This window comes from Bombus pascuorum, chromosome 3, assembly GCF_905332965.1.
Source record: "Bombus pascuorum chromosome 3, iyBomPasc1.1, whole genome shotgun sequence".
In the NCBI taxonomy this organism is placed as follows: Eukaryota; Metazoa; Arthropoda; class Insecta; order Hymenoptera; family Apidae; genus Bombus; species Bombus pascuorum.
Window position 1 is genome coordinate 10900184 of NC_083490.1, and position 16686 is coordinate 10916869.

At 28.9% G+C, this 16686-nt stretch overlaps 1 protein-coding gene across 2 annotated transcripts; it reads right to left on the reverse strand.

Annotated features, from left to right (window-relative positions):
- Nucleotides 1–10859: 10859 nt before the first annotated feature.
- Nucleotides 10860–15740, reverse strand: LOC132905605 (SH3 domain-binding glutamic acid-rich protein homolog). 2 transcript variants are annotated; one of them, XM_060957081.1, is made up of 5 exons: nucleotides 15320–15740; nucleotides 13486–13668; nucleotides 13152–13298; nucleotides 12899–12939; nucleotides 10860–12714 (listed from the first exon to the last, which is right to left on the reverse strand). In XM_060957081.1, the coding sequence occupies exons 1-5, from the start codon at nucleotides 15362–15364 to the stop codon at nucleotides 12549–12551; spliced, it is 582 nt and encodes a 193-aa protein (XP_060813064.1). In that variant the 5' UTR covers nucleotides 15365–15740; the 3' UTR covers nucleotides 10860–12548. The 2 variants fall into 2 exon arrangements, with proteins under 2 accessions (XP_060813064.1, XP_060813065.1); XM_060957082.1 differs by lacking the exon at nucleotides 15320–15740 and adding an exon at nucleotides 14600–15198.
- Nucleotides 15741–16686: the final 946 nt, after the last annotated feature.

The following is a 16686-nucleotide window of genomic DNA, read 5'->3' on the forward strand; positions in this document are numbered from 1 at the left end:
TATTACGTAATAATATACAACGTTATACGTCATCAGGTAATACTATATAACGTTACACATTAGTACGTATTAGTTTATAACGTTATACGTTAGTACGTATTAGTTTATAACGTTATACGTTAGTACGTAATAGTATATAACGTTACTCGTCATTACGTATTAGTTTATAACGTTATACGTCATTACGTAATAGTATATAACGTTACACGTTAGCACGAAATAGTATATAACGTTATACGTTAGCACGTATTAGTATATAACGTTATACGTTAGTACGTATTACTTTATAACGTTATACGTTAGTGCGTAATAGTATATAACGTTGTACGTTAGTACGTAATAGTATACATATAACGTTATACGTCATTACGTAATAGTATATAGCGTTATACGTCATTGCGTAATAGTATATAACGTTATACGTCATTGCGTAATAGTATATAACGTTGTACGTTAGTACGTATTAGTATATAACGTTATACGTCATCAGGTAACACTATATGACGTTACACGTTATTACGTAATAATATACAACGTTATACGTCATCAGGTAATACTATATAACGTTACACATTAGTACGTATTAGTTTATAACGTTATACGTTAGTACGTATTAGTTTATAACGTTATACGTTAGTACGTAATAGTATATAACGTTACTCGTCATTACGTATTAGTTTATAACGTTATACGTCATTACGTAATAGTATATAACGTTACACGTTAGCACGAAATAGTATATAACGTTATACGTTAGCACGTATTAGTATATAACGTTATACGTTAGTACGTATTAGTTTATAACGTTATACGTTAGTGCGTAATAGTATATAACGTTGTACGTTAGTACGTAATAGTATATAACGTTATACGTCATTACGTATTAGTTTATAACGTTACACGTTAGTACGTAATAGTATATAACGTTATACGTTAGCACGTAATACGATATAACGTTGTACGTTATTACGTATTAGTATATAACGTTATACGCCATTACGTAATAGTATATAACGTTATACGTTAGTACGTAATACTATATAACGTTACACGTTAGTACGTAATAGTATATCGCGTTATACGTCATTACGTAATAGTATATAACGTCATACGTTAGTACGTAATAGTATACAACGTTATACGTTATTACGTATTAGTATATAACGTTATACGTATTTACGTAATGGTGTATAACGTTATACGTTAGTACGTATTAGTTTATAACGTTATACGTTAGTACGTAATAGTATATAACGTTACTCGTCATTACGTATTAGTTTATAACGTTATACGTCATTACGTATTAGTTTATAACGTTATACGTTAGTACGTAATAGTATATAACGTTATTCGTCATTACGTATTAGTTTATAACGTTATACTTTAGTACGTAATAGTATATAGCGTTATACGTCATTGCGTAATAGTATATAACGTTATACGTCATTGCGTAATAGTATATAACGTTATACGTTAGTACGTAATAGTATATAACGTTATACGTCATCAGGTAACACTATATGACGTTACACGTTATTACGTAATAATATACAACGTTATACGTCATCAGGTAATACTATATAACGTTACACATTAGTACGTATTAGTTTATAACGTTATACGTTAGTACGTATTAGTTTATAACGTTATACGTTAGTACGTAATAGTATATAACGTTACTCGTCATTACGTATTAGTTTATAACGTTATACGTCATTACGTAATAGTATATAACGTTACACGTTAGCACGAAATAGTATATAACGTTATACGTTAGCACGTATTAGTATATAACGTTATACGTTAGTACGTATTAGTTTATAACGTTATACGTTAGTGCGTAATAGTATATAACGTTGTACGTTAGTACGTAATAGTATACATATAACGTTATACGTCATTACGTAATAGTATATAGCGTTATACGTCATTGCGTAATAGTATATAACGTTATACGTCATTGCGTAATAGTATATAACGTTGTACGTTAGTACGTATTAGTATATAACGTTATACGTCATCAGGTAACACTATATGACGTTACACGTTATTACGTAATAATATACAACGTTATACGTCATCAGGTAATACTATATAACGTTACACATTAGTACGTATTAGTTTATAACGTTATACGTTAGTACGTATTAGTTTATAACGTTATACGTTAGTACGTAATAGTATATAACGTTATACGTTATTACGTAATAGTATATAACGTTATTCGTCATTACGTATTAGTTTATAGCGTTATACGTTAGTACGTAATAGTATATGGCGTTATACGTCATTACGTATTAGTATATAACGTTGTACGTTAGTACGTAATAGTATATAACGTTATACGTCATTACGTATTAGTTTACAACGTTACACGTTAGTACGTAATAGTATATAACGTTATACGTTAGCACGTAATAAGATATAACGTTGTACGTTATTACGTATTAGTATATAACGTTATACGTCTTTACGTAATAGTATATAACGTTATACGTTAGTACGTAATACTATATAACGTTATTCGTCATTACGTATTAGTATATAACGTTATACGATAGTACGTAATAGTATATAGCGTTATACGTCATTACGTAATAGTATATAACGTTATACGTTAGTACGTAATAGTATACAACGTTATACGTTATTACGTATTAGTATATAACGTTATACGTCTTTACGTAATGGTGTATAACGTTATACGTTAGTACGTATTAGTTTATAACTTTATACGTTAGTACGTAATAGTATATAACGTTACTCGTCATTACGTATTAGTTTATAACGTTATACGTCATTACGTATTATTTTATAACGTTATACGTCAGTACGTAATAGTATATAACGTTATTCGTCATTACGTATTAGTTTATAACGTTATACTTTAGTACGAAATAGTATATAGCGTTATACGTCATTGCGTAATAGTATATAACGTTATACGTCATTGGGTAATAGTATATAACGTTATACGTTAGTACGTAATAGTATATAACGTTATACGTCATCAGGTAATACTAAATTACGTTACACGTTATTACGTAATAGTATACAACGTTATACGTCATCAGGTAATACTATATAACGTTACACATTAGTACGTATTAGTTGATAACGTTATACGTTAGTACGTATTAGTTTATAACGTTATACGTTAGTGCGTAATAGTATATAACGTTATACGTCATTGCGTAAGAGTATATAACGTTATACGTCTTTACGTAATAGTATATAACGTTATACGTTAGTACGTAATACTATATAACGTTATTCGTCATTACGTATTAGTTTATAACGTTATACGTTAGTACGTAATAGTATATAGCGTTATACGTCATTACGTAATAGTATATAACGTTACACGTTAGCACGAAATAGTATATAACGTTATACGTTAGTACGTAATAGTATATAGCGTTATACGTCATTACGTAATAGTATATAACGTTACACGTTAGCACGAAATAGTATATAACGTTATACGTTAGCACGTAATAGTATATAACGTTATACGTTAGTACGTATTAGTTTATAACGTTATACGTTAGTACGTAATAGTATATAACGTTATACGTTAGTACGTAATGGTATATAACGTTATACGTTATTACGTAATAGGATATAACGTTATACGTTAGTACGTAATAGTATATAACGTTATACGTCATTGCGTAATAGTATATAACGTTATACGTTAGTACGTAATAGTATATAACGATATTCGTCATTACGTATTAGTTTATAACGTTATACGTTAGTACGTAATAGTATATAGCGTTATATGTCATTACGTAATAGTATATAACGTTATACGTTAGTACGTAATAGTATATAACGATATACGTCATTACGTATCAGTATATAACGTTATACGTCATTACGTAATAGTATATAACGTTATACGTTAGTACGTAATAGTATACAACGTTATACGTTATTACGTATTAGTATATAACGTTATACGTCTTTACGTAATAGTGTATAACGTTATACGTCATTACGTAATAGTATATAACGTTATACGTTATTACGTAATAGTATATAACGTTTTACGTTATTACGTATTACTATATAACGTTATACGCTATTAGGTAATACTCAATAACGTTATACGTTAGTACGTATTAGATTATAACGTTATACGTTAGTACGTAATAGTACATAACGTTATTCGTCATTACGTATTAGTTTATAACGTTATACGTCATTACGTATTAGTATATAACGTTATACGTTAGTACGTAATAGTATATAACATTATACGTTAGTACGTAATAGTATATAACGTTATACGTTAGTACGTAATAGTATATAACGTTATACGTTAGTACGTAATGGTATATATCGTTATACGTGTTTACGTAATAGTATATAACGTTATACGTTAGTACGTTATACTACTATATAACGCTATTCGTCATTACGTATTAGTTTATAACGTTATACGTTAGTACGTAATAGTATATAGCGTTATACGTCATTACGTAATAGTATATAACGTCATACGTTATTACGTACTACTATATAACGTTATACGCTATAAGGTAATACTCAATAACGTTATACGTTAGTACGTATTAGATTATAACGTTATACGTTAGTACGTAATAGTACATAACGTTATTCGTCATTACGTATTAGTTTATAACGTTATACGTCATTACGTATTAGTATATAACGTTATACGTTAGTACGTAATAGTATATAACATTATACGTTATTACGTATTAGTATATAACGTTATACGTCTTTACGTAATAGTGTATTATGTTATACGTTAGTACGTAATAGTATATAGCGTTATACGTCATTACGTAATAGTATATAACGTTATACGTTAGCACGTAATACGATATAACGTTATACGTTATTACGTAATAGTATATAACGTTTTACGTTATTACGTATTAGTATATAACGTTACACGTTATTACGTAATAGTATATATCGTTATACGTCATTACGTATTAGTTTATAACGTTACACGTTAGTACGTAATAGTATATAGCGTTATACGTCATTGCGTAATAGTATATAACGTTATACGTCATTGCGTAATAGTATATAACGTTATACGTTAGTACGTAATAGTATATAACGATATACCTCATTACGTATCAGTATATAACCTTATACGTCATTACGTATTAGTTTATAACGTTATACGTTAGTACGTTATACTACTATATAACGCTATTCGTCATTACGTATTAGTTTATAACGTTATACGTTAGTACGTAATAGTATACAACGTTATACGTTATTACGTATTTGTATATAACGTTATACGTATTTACGTAATGGTGTATAACGTTATACGTTAGTACGTACTAGTTTATAACGTTATACGTTAGTACGTAATAGTATATAACGTTACTCGTCATTACGTATTAGTTTATAACGTTATACGTCATTACGTATTAGTTTATAACGTTATACGTTAGTACGTAATAGTATATAACGTTATTCGTCATTACGTATTAGTTTATAACGTTATACTTTAGTACGTAATAGTATATAGCGTTATACGTCATTGCGTAATAGTATATAACGTTATACGTCATTGCGTAATATTATATAACGTTATACGTTAGTACGTAATAGTATATAACGTTATACGTCATCAGGTAATACTATATGACGTTACACGTTTTTACGTAATAATATACAACGTTATACGTCATCAGGTAATACTATATAACGTTACACATTAGTACGTATTAGTTTATAACGTTATACGTTAGTACGTATTAGTTTATGACGTTATACGTTAGTACGTAATAGTATATAACGTTACTCGTCATTACGTATTAGTTTATAACGTTATACGTCATTACGTAATAGTATATAACGTTACACATTAGCACGAAATAGTATATAACGTTATACGTTAGCACGTATTAGTATATAACGTTATACGTTAGTACGTATTAGTTTATAACGTTATACGTTAGTGCGTAATAGTATATAACGTTGTACGTTAGTACGTAATAGTATATAACGTTATACGTCATTACGTATTAGTTTATAACATTACACGTTAGTACGTAATAGTATATAACGTTATACGTTAGCACGTAATACGATATAACGTTGTACGTTATTACGTATTAGTATATAACGTTATACGTCTTTACGTAATAGTATATAACGTTATACGTTAGTACGTAATACTATATAACGTTACACGTTAGTACGTAATAGTATATCGCGTTATACGTCATTACGTAATAGTATATAACGTCATACGTTAGTACGTAATAGTATACAACGTTATACGTTATTACGTATTAGTATATAACGTTATACGTATTTACGTAATGGTGTATAACGTTATACGTTAGTACGTATTAGTTTATAACGTTATACGTTAGTACGTAATAGTATATAACGTTATACGTTAGCACGTAATACGATATAACGTTGTACGTTATTACGTATTAGTATATAACGTTATACGTCATTACGTATTAGTTTATAACGTTACACGTTAGTACGTAATAGTATATAACGTTATACGTTAGCACGTAATACGATATAACGTTGTACGTTATTACGTATTAGTATATAACGTTATACGCCATTACGTAATAGTATATAACGTTATACGTTAGTACGTTATACTATATAACGCTATTCGTCATTACGTATTAGTTTATAACGTTATACGTTAGTACGTAATAGTATATAGCGTTATACGTCATTACGTAATAGTATATAACGTCATACGTTAGTACGTAATAGTATACAACGTTATACGTTATTACGTATTAGTATATAACGTTATACGTCTTTACGTAATGGTGTATAACGTTATACGTTAGTACGTATTAGTTTATAACGTTATACGTTAGTACGTAATAGTATATAACGTTACTCGTCATTACGTATTAGTTTATAACGTTATACGTCATTACGTATTAGTTTATAACGTTATACGTTAGTACGTAATAGTATATAACGTTATTCGTCATTACGTATTAGTTTATAACGTTATACGTTAGTACGTAATAGTATATAGCGTTATACGTCATTACGTAATAGTATATAACGTTATACGTTAGTACGTAGTAGTATACAACGTTATACGTTATTACGTATTAGTATATAACGTTATACATCTTTGCGTAATGGTGTATAACGTTATACGTTAGTACGTATTAGTTTATAACGTTATACGTTAGTACGTAATAGTATATAGCGTTATACGTCATTACGTAATAGTATATAACGTTATACGTTACTACGTAATAGTATATAACGATATACGTCATTACGTAATAGTATATAACGTTATACGTTATTACGTATTAGTATATAACGTTATACGCTATAAGGTAATACTCAATAACGTTATACGCTAGTACGTATTAGTTTATAACGTTATACGTTAGTACGTAATAGTACATAACGTTATTCGTCATTACGTATTAGTTTATAACGTTATACGTCATTACGTATTAGTATATAACGTTATACGTTAGTACGTAATAGTATATAACGTTATTCGTCATTACGTAATAGTATATAACGTTACACGTTAGCACGAAATAGTATATAACGTTACACGTTAGTACGTAATAGTATATAGCGTTATACGTCATTACGTAATGGTATATAACGTTATACGTTAGTACGTTTTATTTTATAACGTTATACGTTAGTGCGTAATAGTATATAACGTTATACGTCATTGCGTAATAGTATATAACGTTATACGTTAGCACGAAATAGTATATAACGTTATACGTTAGCACGTATTAGTATATAACGTTATACGTTAGTACGTATTAGTTTATAACGTTATACGTTAGTGCGTAATAGTATATAACGTTGTACGTTAGTACGTAATAGTATACATATAACGTTATACGTCATTACGTAATAGTATATAGCGTTATACGTCATTACGTATTAGTTTATAACGTTATACGTCATTACGTAATAGTATATAACGTTACACGTTAGCACGAAATAGTATATAACGTTATACGTTAGCACGTATTAGTATATAACGTTATACGTTAGTACGTATTAGTTTATAACGTTATACGTTAGTGCGTAATAGTATATAACGTTGTACGTTAGTACGTAATAGTATACATATAACGTTATACGTCATTACGTAATAGTATATAGCGTTATACGTCATTGCGTAATAGTATATAACGTTATACGTCATTGCGTAATAGTATATAACGTTGTACGTTAGTACGTATTAGTATATAACGTTATACGTCATCAGGTAACACTATATGACGTTACACGTTATTACGTAATAATATACAACGTTATACGTCATCAGGTAATACTATATAACGTTACACATTAGTACGTATTAGTTTATAACGTTATACGTTAGTACGTATTAGTTTATAACGTTATACGTTAGTACGTAATAGTATATAACGTTATACGTTAGCACGTAATACGATATAACGTTGTACGTTATTACGTATTAGTATATAACGTTATACGTCATTACGTATTAGTTTATAACGTTACACGTTAGTACGTAATAGTATATAACGTTATACGTTAGCACGTAATACGATATAACGTTGTACGTTATTACGTATTAGTATATAACGTTATACGCCATTACGTAATAGTATATAACGTTATACGTTAGTACGTTATACTATATAACGCTATTCGTCATTACGTATTAGTTTATAACGTTATACGTTAGTACGTAATAGTATATAGCGTTATACGTCATTACGTAATAGTATATAACGTCATACGTTAGTACGTAATAGTATACAACGTTATACGTTATTACGTATTAGTATATAACGTTATACGTCTTTACGTAATGGTGTATAACGTTATACGTTAGTACGTATTAGTTTATAACGTTATACGTTAGTACGTAATAGTATATAACGTTACTCGTCATTACGTATTAGTTTATAACGTTATACGTCATTACGTATTAGTTTATAACGTTATACGTTAGTACGTAATAGTATATAACGTTATTCGTCATTACGTATTAGTTTATAACGTTATACGTTAGTACGTAATAGTATATAGCGTTATACGTCATTACGTAATAGTATATAACGTTATACGTTAGTACGTAGTAGTATACAACGTTATACGTTATTACGTATTAGTATATAACGTTATACATCTTTGCGTAATGGTGTATAACGTTATACGTTAGTACGTATTAGTTTATAACGTTATACGTTAGTACGTAATAGTATATAGCGTTATACGTCATTACGTAATAGTATATAACGTTATACGTTACTACGTAATAGTATATAACGATATACGTCATTACGTAATAGTATATAACGTTATACGTTATTACGTATTAGTATATAACGTTATACGCTATAAGGTAATACTCAATAACGTTATACGCTAGTACGTATTAGTTTATAACGTTATACGTTAGTACGTAATAGTACATAACGTTATTCGTCATTACGTATTAGTTTATAACGTTATACGTCATTACGTATTAGTATATAACGTTATACGTTAGTACGTAATAGTATATAACGTTATTCGTCATTACGTAATAGTATATAACGTTACACGTTAGCACGAAATAGTATATAACGTTACACGTTAGTACGTAATAGTATATAGCGTTATACGTCATTACGTAATGGTATATAACGTTATACGTTAGTACGTTTTATTTTATAACGTTATACGTTAGTGCGTAATAGTATATAACGTTATACGTCATTGCGTAATAGTATATAACGTTATACGTTAGTACGTAATAGTATATAACGTTATACGTTAGTACGTAATAGTATATAACGTTATTCGTCATTACGTAATAGTATATAACGTTATACGTTAGTACGTAGTAGTATACAACGTTATACGTTATTACGTATTAGTATATAACGTTATACATCTTTGCGTAATGGTGTATAACGTTATACGTTAGTACGTATTAGTTTATAACGTTATACGTTAGTACGTAATAGTATATAGCGTTATACGTCATTACGTAATAGTATATAACGTTATACGTTACTACGTAATAGTATATAACGATATACGTCATTACGTAATAGTATATAACGTTATACGTTATTACGTATTAGTATATAACGTTATACGCTATAAGGTAATACTCAATAACGTTATACGCTAGTACGTATTAGTTTATAACGTTATACGTTAGTACGTAATAGTACATAACGTTATTCGTCATTACGTATTAGTTTATAACGTTATACGTCATTACGTATTAGTATATAACGTTATACGTTAGTACGTAATAGTATATAACGTTATTCGTCATTACGTAATAGTATATAACGTTACACGTTAGCACGAAATAGTATATAACGTTACACGTTAGTACGTAATAGTATATAGCGTTATACGTCATTACGTAATGGTATATAACGTTATACGTTAGTACGTTTTATTTTATAACGTTATACGTTAGTGCGTAATAGTATATAACGTTATACGTCATTGCGTAATAGTATATAACGTTATACGTTAGTACGTAATAGTATATAACGTTATTCGTCATTACGTATTAGTATGGAAAACAAATATTTATTTTTAAAAATTAATGTTATGAAGAATATATAAATATATATAAAATTGTTAATACGATAGTTAGATTGATTTCTGAACATCAAATTGACGTGTAAAATTACGAAGTATATTAAATTGCTTTTTATTGAAAATAGAAATATCAGGTTTTATAAAGTAAAAGTAACTTACTTACCAAAAAACATTCCTAGAATGTATAAATTCAATTAATAGCCAGCGAATGTTGATTAGTGACAGGTACATAGGATAGATTCGTATGATACACTTACATAGATGACAAAGCTGTATATGTGGAATTATTAGACAAATTTTTAAACTTCTCTATCATGGTATTTATTAGTAAATTTTTATATGTATGTAACAATGATTGGCATGACTTATATATATCATGTATAATGAACATTGTTCTTGTAAATATATATTTTCAATACATATAATGTTAAAATTTATTAACTGTGATGCTCATGTCCAACACCTGTTGCTCGTGAATATATCATTCTCTAATAAGAACGAGGTGGACATTTTGATTCGTATGTGTAAAGCTTCTTAATTTCTCTTTTTTCCTAGTCTGATTTTAATAGCATATATTTGATATTCAAAAGCTGCGGTATGTTATATTAAAATTAGTCAGGCTTTTTATCTCATGCATAAACGTAGTGTAATGAACTCGATACTTTACACCTTCATTTCATAATAAAACAGTTCATAACACTCGCATAAAGCTTTGAATTTGTTCGTGATTAATACCCGTCTATTATCTGATCAGTATGTGTGTATATTGTAAAACAAACTATATCAAGCTGTTTGGATGAGTAACACTGCATAAATATATGTAGTCAATATCAAATTTTTGTACAAACAATAATGAATAGGCCTTTGATGAAAGGGTTTTAACATCTCCATTAAACTTTCACTCATTTTTGATCTCATAAGTAAACATTTTCAGCATGAGAAATGGAAATCAGCTATAGCTATAAGTTACTCTATTCCTGTTTTCAATTACGGAATATCTATGCGAATTAGATTATAAATATAATCGTAACAAATTAAACAAATTTATCAGATATATCACGTGCAACTAAGAAATCTGACCTATATTAAGCCTAATGTTTTTTTGAAGTAATAGCGAGAATTATTTTAGGATGCATTTGACCATAAAAAATCGTTAGTGTATACGACATCATCGGTACAACCTATTATAACTAATTTCGTGTCGTCTTTTATAAGAATTGCATTTCATACAAAACTGAGTGTCGTACTGTCCGAACTTACTACACACTAAGAAATTTCTTAGAAATTTCGTACAAAACCAATCAAATGACACTAGTACAATTTATGACCAAATCAATGTAAATGGAAGCCATTCATCAGTACAAATGGTAAGTCTACAATTTATAGCTTGGACCACTGATAAATATACAAGGACACTTAATAAACTCTTAAAAACAATTTAATGTAATTATAAAATGATTAAGAGTAATTAATGAATAAGAAATTTGAGACAAAAAAATAAATTTCTAAGTAGGATTTATCTATCTAAAATTCATTGCTATAGTTTTAGCGAGTAACAGGACAAAAAAGCGTTCTCAATACTGAAAATTTATTACTCCTAGCACATTATTAGAACTTCATTTAAAAATAAAGAATAAAATATAATATAAACAATGTAAAATATCAGCATAAGAAATTAAAAAATTTATATTATCTACTGATATGAAGAAAAGTGAAATTCATTATCTTCTAGTCAGATAAAAAATCTGATGGTGAAAACATGCTCGATTTCAAATATAAAATATTTCTATAAAAGTATCGCTTATGCTTCATTTATACTGTTAACTATATTTTCTGCAGAAAGCAGAAATATTATCTTGGCAGTACCTTCACTCAGCCTTAGAAGTGTGATAAATATAGCTTTTATAAAATATCCTTTTCGGTGGAAAACCAAGGATTTTAAAGAAATATAAAATGTCCCACGATCATATGGGTTTATTTCACATCTACTCTTCTTTCTCTTGGTCACCAGATTTCTCTTCGTTTTTTTCAACATTTTCTTCTGTATGTTCCGTAGTATCTTCTTCAGGTTTTGTTTCACCATCATTTTCTATAGATTTAGGTTCATCTGACTGTACATTTTCACTTGGTAAAGTTGTTCTTTCTTCAACACTAAGATAACAAATAAAAAATGCAATTAAAATATCTATAATAAAACAATTTTTATTTTTTAAACAACTTGTTATGTAGAAATAAAAACAAATAATTTCAATTACACATATTTACAGCTATAACAATTGTCCAATTTAAACGATTGATCACAAAATTATGCAATCAATGTATCTATAGTGCTTACCTTTCTGCTTGTATTGCAGCTGCTTCTTTGTCTGTGGAAGGCTAAAATAAACATGTAGTAGTTAGTATGGACAGGGTATAAATTTAGTACCAAGGACAAAACACCGGCAAATAAATATAACTAAGATGATTACAGATGAAGTTTTTGAATAATGTTAAAAAAATATATACATATAAATTAAGTAACATATGTGGGTACATTTAACATTCTCCTTACAATTGTTAAACAGAGTTCTATTACCAACAATATTTACCTCTCGACTTGTAGTATTTCCATTTTCTTGAATTTCCTCACTTTGATTTGAATCAGGAACATTTTCTTTTCCACTAGCAGGTGGTTCTACTTTCAAAAATTCTTCCAATTCATCCATTTCATTTGCCAAATCAAAATCTTCATAATCCTGTGGGATGATTCATGATAATCATTTATAGTTCAAGCGTGACATTTAGAGAATTTCTAGTTCAAGTTTTAGAATCATGTATAAGCTACTATTAATTTCCGAAGCTAGATTTTCTTAGCTTTTATCATTATTATTGTTTATTATAACTTAGATTATAAATTGTCAGAATTGATATAATGACATTTACCCCACAGTATTCATCTTCATTAAATATTTGTGGAGGTAATGGATATTTACTATCTCTCGCAATACCATTAGATTGCATAAATTCCTTTTCCATCTCCTTCCCTGGTTCTGTTATATCAATTGTCTCATACTCTACATTTTTGCTATCTAATATCATCAATACTCGTTGTTGCCTCTTTTTCACCTAAAAGAATTCAGTTAAATATAAAGCCTGGATATTTTCTTTACAATCTAAACTTAATTATTAATAAGTAGGCTATGAATGTTTATGCAAATTTATATCTTTATTTCGTATACTAATTTTTATCATAAAAAAAAAAATGGAACTTAAATAAAAATTTATTTCACTTGTTAAATACTGTTTGAATATTTCCTATATTTCATAATGTGCACTTTTGCACATTTAAATCTTTTATAAACACATGGACATTAGTAGTCCACTAACAAAAGTAGACAAGTGCAAATTTGAATTTTCATGAATGCAACTAAATAAATAGAACCTACGTACAGAAGTGTTTCATCCACTGAATATTACAGATTATTATACTTTAGATATTGTATGTACTTCTGCATACTATACGTATTTTTTGCGTTTTACAATTTCAAATTTTTCATGAATGCATAAAAGTCCGCAGTCTACTAGTAAAAGACCAAGTTTCGAAAGTTGTAAATGAAACTTCATCTGTTTCAGTCTCTGGTGCAACATGAAATAACGTATCGATTCAAACAAAAACGTATGCCGTTATAATCTTATCAGCGACTATTAAGATCTAACGGCATTATAAATGGTGCCGAAAAAAATGCACACGAATTGATCATGGATCGAGATTGAGGTAAAAACTGAGTAAAAGATCAAAGCCACATAAGTTTTCCTTACAACGTCAAAAGTAAACATTATAGAACCATTCACGACTAAAGTACAAAATATGTATCAGAATAGTTAAAATAATAGATACATAAAAGGAAAGTGAAACAAAAAAAGTAAGCTTTCATTCATTTTACAAAATGTCATTCGGACCTCTGAAACTGCGTCATTGTAATCTACAAAATTTCTACGAACGATTTCAAATAGATTCACTTTAACAATTCTATTGTTAATCCAAAGATTCGATTACCCAAAACCTGTGGCTATATTCCAGGAATACATATCCCTCGGCATTCTGTGTATCTCTTCGTTGTATGTATACATTTCTCGCAAAATTACGAGGTACAATCAATTTGTTAACACGTTGATTGCCACGATGGTCATCGATGATCTATGTTACTAAATTTTTGAGGTTAAAATAAATTTCGCGAACTAAGAAATTGTCAACAATGTGAACGACTTTGATAACACTGTCAGAGAGAAAGTGGGTAAATACAACACAATATTCAGCAAAAATTATAGTGTAGTATATTTTAATCCATTACGACTGACAGTGTAAAATATGTACATAAAATTCGTGTGGCAATCGTATTAACTGAATCTAACATATGTATGTCCTTTAATACATCCAATCAAGGGATAACTGCATTTCGTTAGACGCGTATATAAATGAATCATTTCGATCGATAAACCGTGTAGTGTGTCACGTTCAATAAGGTTTTTCACTCGATGACATTGTCGGTCGTTAATCGACGCCTCGACCGTGAAGTTTTTCCGACGTAATTCGATCCAACGTGAAAATATCAAATAAGAATTCAGGTGCCCGTAAATCTGGCATTCTCTTCTAAGTCACATACACACATATATAATAGGTCTACACACAGGCACGCACACATTCTCTCTTTCTCGTTACTCGGTCTCGGGGATAAAATATCTTGATATTCTTTGGTTACGTTCTTTTTCCACTCACTTCCTTGTTGCCGCTGATACCCGATATGTAGACTTTAACGACCATCGTTAACCGGTGCTTTTGTTACCAATTGACACTCTCGCGCTTTTATTCGACGTGTGCCACGGTTAGCGGTTTCGCGGAGTGATAAGCGATCAGTGAATCACTATAGGATATTAGCCCGCGGATCGCCAACAGTGAGCAACACTGATTTAATGCGCACGGGTTTGGCTAGTATTAGTCTGGGATCCACTGGCTACGTCATTTCAGGCCGGTTTTCGAGCGTTCTCAATGTTCGTGTACACGTCACTGTTTCTATTTTTTTTTTCTTTTTTTTCTATAGGTGGGGTGCTTGTGACTTGTGATGAATTAAAAATTGTAGAATAGTGTAGAGTCTACTATTGACCAAACTATGAAGGACACTGAAACAGATAATACTATTTAGGACAGTTATAGGAACGTTCTCATGCACGTCATTGCACAGTGTACACGACGAATCCTTGACCAGCCTTGACAGAGACTAGAAACTACTTACTTAGCTCATGAAAGTATCCAAACACTCTTAGAAACTTTTTATGTTTATATTACACGAAACATATTGAAATTATTCATTATATATAAATTACGTATTGGAATTTCGAATATCGTGATTATATTAGTAAAATATGAAACAGTGTTGGGAATGTTATAAAAATATAAAAATTATAAGATATTTATTGAAAGCATAAACTTCACAAAAGCCACTAAAATATTTGAACAATTAATTATTTACTGTATTAATAAGCCACAATATGTAGTGATATTATCTTTAGCTTTAATTGCATGTTTAAGATTACTATTCATACTGTATACTAATTTTTCACTAAGTATATGTTTGCAATAAATTTCTTATAACTTCTATATATATTCTCGGACTGGTTCCAAATTATACTATTATAATCACGATAGTTATGTCTCAGTATAGTGCTAACGAAATTTTAAAAAGTTTCGTACAATGCACATAATATATTTATAAAAATCATCTATGGTAAGTGTTCGAATACTTTTGTCAGCCGCTGTATATTTATATTTATATTTATGTTGTACTCGAATTCATAACAACGTTAATTAAATATAAGAAAAAATGTATTTCTAACGACACATTGTAATTTTATAATGTCACAATATCGAATAATTCTATAATCATTTAAGTAAATAAAAATAAGAACAACTGAGTAAGAAATACTCTGTAGGACTCTGTATGTAAGACCGTAGTTATTCTGTAAGATCGTTCTGTCGAACAGAATAAGAAGATAATGTAAAAATCGATATAAAACAGACTTCAAAGAGCAATTCAGATTTGTACAATAAGAATGAGGAATGAAAAAGTTTGAAAATGGCGCGCAGAA

Coding starts and splice junctions, on each gene's coding strand:
- LOC132905605 (XM_060957081.1), bottom strand. CDS start 15,364: ATGGTCGTTAAAGTCTACATATCGGGTATCAGCGGCAACAAGGAA. Junction 13,669..15,319: donor GTATCAGCGGCAACAAGGAA/GTGAGTGGAAAA, acceptor GAATTCTTTTAG/GTGAAAAAGAGGCAACAACG. Junction 12,715..12,898: donor GCTGCAATACAAGCAGAAAG/GTAAGCACTATA, acceptor TTGTTATCTTAG/TGTTGAAGAAAGAACAACTT.